At 39.5% G+C, this 7572-nt stretch overlaps 1 protein-coding gene across 1 annotated transcript; it reads left to right on the forward strand.

Moving 5' to 3' along the window:
* The first annotated feature begins 362 nt into the window (after positions 1-362).
* On the forward strand, positions 363-6140 carry Rm62 (ATP-dependent RNA helicase Rm62). The gene is made up of 4 exons (XM_017637653.1): positions 363-1500; positions 1739-1977; positions 4538-4716; positions 4843-6140. The coding sequence occupies exons 1-4, from the start codon at positions 479-481 to the stop codon at positions 5146-5148; spliced, it is 1746 nt and encodes a 581-aa protein (XP_017493142.1). The 5' UTR covers positions 363-478; the 3' UTR covers positions 5149-6140.
* Positions 6141-7572: the final 1432 nt, after the last annotated feature.

The raw sequence follows: 7572 nt of genomic DNA on the forward strand, positions 1-7572 counted from the left end.
CACGGCATTGGGCGGAGCAAACTCCTGCCTATAAAAACTTAAGGTTTTACGACAATAGTTTCAGTAATATTTTGATTATTGGATTTAATTGAGCAGCTTTAGCGATTAGCGTTAGTTTATGGCTTCATAATCCACTAAAACATGTCTCTATTCTGATGCGGATTATTTCTTAATAGCTTAACAAGCGCTGTGTTTTATTTTTTCTTAGATTTTGAAATTTTCGAAATTATTTGTTAAGCTCAAGTTATATTTACAATTTGTGTATGTATAACCAAGATTATTGGAAGAAAATGAGTCGCAAAAATATAAGAACTTCTCATAAAAGGTGTAGCAGTATCTGACTTGTAACACAACCGTGCAATTATAATAAGTGTTTCCGTATCTATTTTGTAGGGCACCTCACGATAGAAACTTTGGAGCTCGCGGAGGCCGTGGCGGTGATGACCGTAATGGCAGACAAGGCGGCAATGCCGGTGGCATGCGTAATGGTGGCGGTGGTGGGGATTTCCACGGTGTACGTAATGGACGTATTGACAAGAACCGTGGTGGTGGACGTGGGGGTGGTTTCGGCGGCGGTAGTGGTTTCGGCGGTGGAAACGGTGGATATGGTGGCGGCGGCGGTCGTGGTGGCACCCAGGATATCACACTCAGCTCTGTTGATTTTTCAAATTTGCAACCCTTCAAAAAGAATTTTTATCAAGAACATCCAATTGTTGCAAATCGTTCCCCCTACGAAGTCCAACGATTCCGCGATGAACATGAAATTACTATTCGCGGAAATGCACCGAACCCCATTCAGGACTTCAGCGAAGCTTATTTCCCAGACTATGTATCGAAGGAAATACGTCGACAAGGTTATAAAGCTCCAACTGCAATCCAAGCACAAGGTTGGCCAATAGCCATGAGTGGGTCCAATTTTGTTGGCATCGCTCAGACAGGATCGGGCAAAACCCTTGGCTACATTTTGCCAGCAATCGTGCATATTAACAACCAAAAACCCTTGGAACGTGGTGATGGACCCATCGCTTTGGTTTTGGCACCCACACGCGAGTTAGCACAGCAGATTCAACAGGTTGCCACAGAGTTTGGATCATCCTCGTATGTTCGCAACACTTGCGTATTTGGAGGCGCACCAAAAGGAGGTCAAATACGTGACCTTCAGCGTGGCTGTGAAATTGTAATTGCTACTCCCGGTCGTCTAATTGATATTCTCTCGATGGGTGCCACCAATTTGAAGCGTTGTACATATCTTGTATTGGATGAGGCTGATCGTATGTTAGATATGGGTTTCGAGCCACAAATCCGTAAGATATTGTCGCAGATTCGCCCCGATCGCCAAACGCTTATGTGGTCCGCCACATGGCCAAAAGAGGTTAAACAATTAGCAGAAGATTTTCTGGGTAACTACATACAAATTAATATTGGCTCATTGGAACTGTCTGCGAACCATAACATTCGTCAGGTGGTTGATGTATGCGAAGAGCATGACAAGGAAGACAAGTAAGTTGAATAACAAGTAAAAAAATATATTTAACAAATTTTTAAAAGTACAAAAAAAAGCCTCTGCGCAAAGGTGTCGATATGTTATAAATGTTACATACAATATGGNTATATTTTTAACAAATTTTTAAAAGTACAAAAAGAGCCTCTGCGCAAAGGTGTCGATATGTTATAAATGTTACATACAATATGGTTGTATAGTTTTATAATTTGTGTTTAATACATTTTTTTTTCTCAGGCTTAAGGCTTTGCTTTCAGAAATCTACGACACAAGCGAAAATCCAGGAAAGATCATAATCTTCGTGGAGACTAAACGTCGTGTTGACCATCTGGTGCGATTCATTCGCAGTTTTGGTGTCCGTTGTGGTGCTATCCACGGCGACAAGTCACAGTCGGAACGTGACTACGTTTTACGTGAGTTCCGTTCGGGCAAGTCAAACATTTTGGTAGCAACTGATGTCGCTGCACGTGGCTTGGGTAAGTTTTACCAATTGCACTCATCGTTTGCCTTGTTTCATTATCATTCTCATATTTTTTACTGGTGTGATTATATTTTCAAATGAATTGAGGGATGGTGAATGCAAAGTGTGATAGTCGACTTCGGAAGATGAAAATTTATATAGCGTCCACTTGGTCTGGATTCATTTTGCAATCACGTACTCCCAGCATTTGACGATTGTAACCAGCAACGCCATGACATCTCTAAAAACCCGTAGGCACATCACAAAATGCTCGTATGTTAGATCTTAAAAACAACTCGAACCAGTTGCCCAAAATTCACTTTAGCTTTAGTGACAAATAAGTCATCATATCTGTTAAAGACATATTAATCAACTTGGAATTTTCCTTCTTTTCCCCAAATCTATTCTCTCCTGATTCTTCTCGTTTACAGAGGCCGATTATTGTAGTATGGTGGGGATAATATGAACAACTATTGACACGACGCAATTCACTACGCATTGCGTTTATAAGTGAACTCTGAAATTTAAGCACAAAGAGAATCCGGTGAAAAGTTCTTTGAAAGAAACTTTTTCATTAAGCCGATTAAGCTGCGGTGGCGGCAGTACTTTGGCTAAACATTCCAAGGTAAAGGGGATGTCGTGGAACCATCTGCTGCCATACGTTTGCGAGTATCGTCACTGCACATTGGAGGAGAAGGGATATACAATACGCAACAGCCGGTGGATACGCTTGCCTGATCCGTGCTACTTGTGCGAAAAGCGTTCCAGCGCACCTTAGCGTACACACACATTGTATGCCCAAGACAAGTTAAACAACATGAATCCAAGAAGTGACAACATTTATTTGCAAAACGCGAAATATATGTCGCGTCGTCGTGTAAATTTATTGTTCAAAAACATATGTACATAAATCCTGCTTCTTCCCAAATTTACAATGTGCACATAGAGTTCGGCGGTATACAATATCCCTATCATCATGCAGCAAAAGTGGCCTCTGCACTCCTTTATTTAAGTGATAGTATTTGTAAAACTGTAACAATTTCGGTTCCAAAGAGAGAAAGGTAATAAATAGTAGGGTTTCCAACCTTGCATCAGCGTTTATTACAAATGGCAAACTGTCGAGCACATAAGAGAGCTTTATATAAATTAAATAAGTTTAGTTAGTTCTTTTATGTGTATCTCTCGGGCATGTACTCCACAAGAAAACGGGGTTTAAATCACACGCAGGCAGTTAATACAAACTCCTCCATTTTTCAACTAAATGCATGTCCGTCCTACATTCGCAACATCGCATGTGTTCTTTGGCTGGATCGTAACGTCATCGTGAAAATAAGTTTGATTTGCAAGGAACAGGGTCACTAAGATATCTTATTGCGAAATTGACAATTACGTGTTTAAATTAAAGTGAAGATTTTTTAAATGTTTGTAATCGCCGTGATCCTGTTCATCGCGTATTCGCGGTTTTGTAACGAGGTTGGTTGGTGTAACGTGGCATGGCGTAAAAAATGTTTTGCCTTACTCATTCGGTAAACGTAAACGAATGTATCAAACATATTTGTGGCGACCTTCTTTTGGACAATAAACAAATGTTGAGAAGCTGTTGCTGTTGTTCTAACTCTACCGTGGACATCACAGAACACCAGTTCATCATTTGCTGCCCGTCCAGAAAAAAGCGTCGTCGTCGTCTGCAGATGCTTGAACAACGCTTCTAACATTTCCATGCGGAAAGTTCATGAAGGCAAAACGTCTCTTTTAGAAAAGTGCCACAANCCATGAAATGCGGAAAGTTCATGAAGGCAAAACGTCTCTTTTAGAAAAGTGCCACAAGTGCATCACAAAGCGGCCTACAAAGGACACATTTGAAACGTGGATTAAATAAGAAATCGATACTTTGGAGGATATGCATATTAAAATGATTGTAATCTAAAAGTAAAAACAGTTATTTGGAGAATATCGGCGGGCATTTTACTGGCCGTCGAAACGTAAGAAGAGAAGACACTCTTTGCCAACATGCCTGCGGTAGTGGTTTTACCTGAACATTGACTGATGGATGCACGACGTCGGCGGGCGGCGCACAAACTACACCAAATAGTTGGATGTGCGCTGAACTCCGAGCGAAATCGAGTTGCATCGTTCGTCCATCTTGTGCCTGATTGCTTGAAAGTAAAAGAGACAGATTAGAAGGAAAATACCTTATCTATATTAAAAGTTTTTCAACATGCTCTTTTCCTCGTTTCGATGTACGAGGGAAGAGCGTGGATAAAAATCGACAATTTGAAGGTAAAGTACATTTTTAACTAAATCCACTTCATCTCTTTTAATTTGAATTTACTCTAACGACGATAATTATTAAAAAATTTTGGATCAAATATATAAGATAGTTTTAAAACACAAAAGTGAAAAAATGAATGCAAAACAGTGCTCTACTTTGCAAATGTCGAAAGTTCATTTAATTATATTAGCAACGGTATCTTATTACCTCTTGCCCCATTTAATTGCTCTGAATAAACTCTTGATTAACCTGTGTATTCTGTATCTTCCCTTTCCCTTAAATATTTTACTTATAAATGCTACAGATGTGGATGGTATCAAATATGTCATTAATTTCGATTACCCACAATCATCGGAGGATTACATTCACAGAATCGGACGTACCGGACGTTCCAACACAAAGGGAACTTCTTATGCATTCTTTACCAAAAACAATGCCAAACAATCGAAAGCACTGGTGGATGTTTTACGAGAGGCTAACCAGGTAAAGAACGAGTCTCCTTATTTTATTTTGTACAAAAAAAAAAACAAATAAATTACTACGTGTTTTACAAAGTTAAAAATTTTTGTTCCTCTAAGTATTTGTGTCTTTTCTTTTTTTCTTTTATAGGACATAAATCCTGCACTAGAAGGTTTGGCACGTAACAACCGTGGATTCGACGGTGGTCGTTCCAGGTATGGTGGTGGCGGCGGCGGCAACTCGCGTTTCAATGGCACCTTCAGAAAGGGTGCGATTGGCGGCGGAGGAAATGGTGGTCGCGGCTACGGTGGAGGTTATGGCGGTAACAGCGGCGGTGGATATGGAGGTGGCCGCAGCAACGGCTACAGCAATGGCAACAGCGGCGAAGGTTATGGTAACCGCAATGCTGGCGGCAGTAGTGGCGGTGGTGGAAGAATGCATACGCGTTTTGACTAAATTAACATATTATGCTAGTTAGTTTATAAGCTGTTAATATAATTTTTTCATTCAAATAATGCAATTTTACTTAAAACATAACCAAAATTAATCAAAAAAAGCACTTCAAAATTTTTTTGAAGTGCATTCGATTTCTCAATTTTCTTATTTTGAATAGAAACTACTACTCTCTTTAAAGCGTAGATAATAATTAATATCGAGATATTTAAGCATATTTAAGTTTTGATAATATTTAAGGAATTTGCATTTCTTTTCAAAAAACAAAAAAAGAGTAAGATTACTTGTACATAAAGCACATAATCCCTGGAGTGTCAAAATTTTGATGGCTATAGTAAAAATAAAATCAATCGGAAAATTCCTATGGCCGTACTTGTTTTAAAGTATAGATATAACTACAAATGACTCGAAAGTTTGGTTTTGTTGCATTAGCAGTAAACTATTTTCCAATGACAAAGTTGTAGAACGAAACTCTTGTAGTTAAGTGATAATTTCTGAAAATAAATTTTAATTAGATCCTGAGGATTATATGCTTTTCACAAGTAATTTGTGATGTAGAAGATATTTTGAAAAATTTGTTTATTTGTTTAATTTTACCCTGTACAAAACGCGTATTTGCATTATTTTCGTGACCGTATAAATATCGTCATACCTACTATAAACTATTTACAGTATATGTAGTATTAAGTTAGCTACATCTATTCGTGCGCCCCACTATACTACGTACTGGCACAAACTTACTACAGTATAAATGTTTTCTTACCATAGCATTAACAGCACATTTCAGCTCTTATGTGTGACTAGACTTCAAACGACATTTACAACAAACTGTAAAAACAAATCCATATACCCATACTGAAAAACTTATGTAAACAATTCCACAATCAAGAGGAATTAAGTGAATTTTAAATAAAACAGATAAACCAATTACATATACATTGAAGAGGAATGGATATACATAAAATAAAAGGAAAAACCATTTGGCGTGAAAACTAGGGCCTGTTCGAGGCACGTAATAAAAGCGGCAATACTGCAGCGCTGATGAAAACTTGCATGACTGTTGCAACTTCCCAATTGATAAAACGTTGCCAAAAATCTAAACAGAACTTGATACTTTAATAATTCGCGCAACACTGCGGTTGTGATTGGAACTCGAACAAGCCCCTAATTAACTGTCTTATCAATCATAAAGTTAAAGGAATGTTAGTTTTGGGCAAGTATTCACTGCAGAGATTTTTTATACTTGTCATGGACGTGAAGCGGAGGGTGGCTTCGTGCTACGTTGTTGTTGTTGCTGTTGTTGTTGTTGCTGTTGTTGTTGTTGGTGGTGGTGGTGGTGGTGGTGGTGGTGGTGGTGGTGGTGTTGTTGTCACTAAGGCTAAATTGTGACATTCGCGTTGTCATAACAAGTGAGTTGTTGTAGCGCCTACACAACCCAGCCTACATCGGCTAGTTCCTCAATCGTTGTCTTTAAGCTCAACTAACGGTAAACCCGGGAAGCGTGCAGCTTCTATGTGCTTTGTCCATAGGCGTTAGTTGAGTGGGGCTTTGTGGGCATGCGAAGAGAAGTCTCTTAATCGTGGGGTGTCTCTCCGCATGCCGGGCATTCGTTGGACACATCTACATCTATTCTGCAAAGATACGAGTTTAACCTGCTGGAGTAGCCAGAGCGTAATTGATCTATTGTGGTTCGAGTCTTCCGAGGCAGACTAAGCTCTGTCTCGTCCACATCTGGTGATTGTTTTCGCAAAACAGCATTCACAGGTCGAGAGTCAGTGTAGGTCAACTGGGCACGAATCGCGCCATTCGTGATCGAAAGATTACTCGTTACAAGTTGCGTTCCCTAACTCGCAAGAAGTTGCAAGAATTGACAGGAATTTACCAGAAAGCGTTCACGTACTCGGTTCTCTGGTAAAGTAGGGGAAAAATGGAAGAGTAAAATCGATCCTCGCTTTGTTGTAAGATTTTACCAGAAGAATTTTTGTTGTTCGTCTNTAAACAACTATTCTGATAAGAACACAATAGAGTACGCGCATTTTTTTTGCATATGCCCCCATAAAATGTAACTGCGACTTTTGCCTGCGAATTGCTCGGCAAACTTATAAGTGAAGAGGCGCGGGTCTAGGGCGATCACAAAGCGGCAATTCTCGCTGGCTTACGAGTATCACAATTTATTAGCCAAGGCGAGTTTATACAAGGTGGTATCGGCAGCCATAGTTGCCAACTTAGTGCTTTAAGCACTAGATTTAGTGCTTTTTGAAAATTAAAACGCCAAAAATAATGGTTTAGTGCCTAGTGCCCTTTTTAGTGCTTTTTTCTGAACTAAAATTTCTGAATTTACAAATCGATGGCTGAGTGGAAGATCGACCTATGTCGGTTGCCAGTTCGAAAACGCTCTATCTCAAAAAACTTTTCAAGAACGCCCTA

The sequence above is a fragment of the Rhagoletis zephyria genome, unplaced genomic scaffold, assembly GCF_001687245.7.
Source record: "Rhagoletis zephyria isolate East Lansing unplaced genomic scaffold, Rhagoletis_zephyria_1.1 Rzeph_scaffold_21841, whole genome shotgun sequence".
Lineage (NCBI taxonomy): Eukaryota > Metazoa > Arthropoda > Insecta > Diptera > Tephritidae > Rhagoletis > Rhagoletis zephyria.

What these genes read in the sequence shown, in the direction of transcription:
- Rm62 (XM_017637653.1), top strand. Translation starts at nt 479, where the DNA reads ATGCGTAATGGTGGCGGTGGTGGGGATTTCCACGGTGTACGTAATGGA. An exon ending in GAGCATGACAAGGAAGACAA is followed by an intron (nt 1,501 to 1,738) that starts GTAAGTTGAATA and finishes TTTTTTTCTCAG; the next exon opens with GCTTAAGGCTTTGCTTTCAG. An exon ending in TTTTACGAGAGGCTAACCAG is followed by an intron (nt 4,717 to 4,842) that starts GTAAAGAACGAG and finishes TTTCTTTTATAG; the next exon opens with GACATAAATCCTGCACTAGA.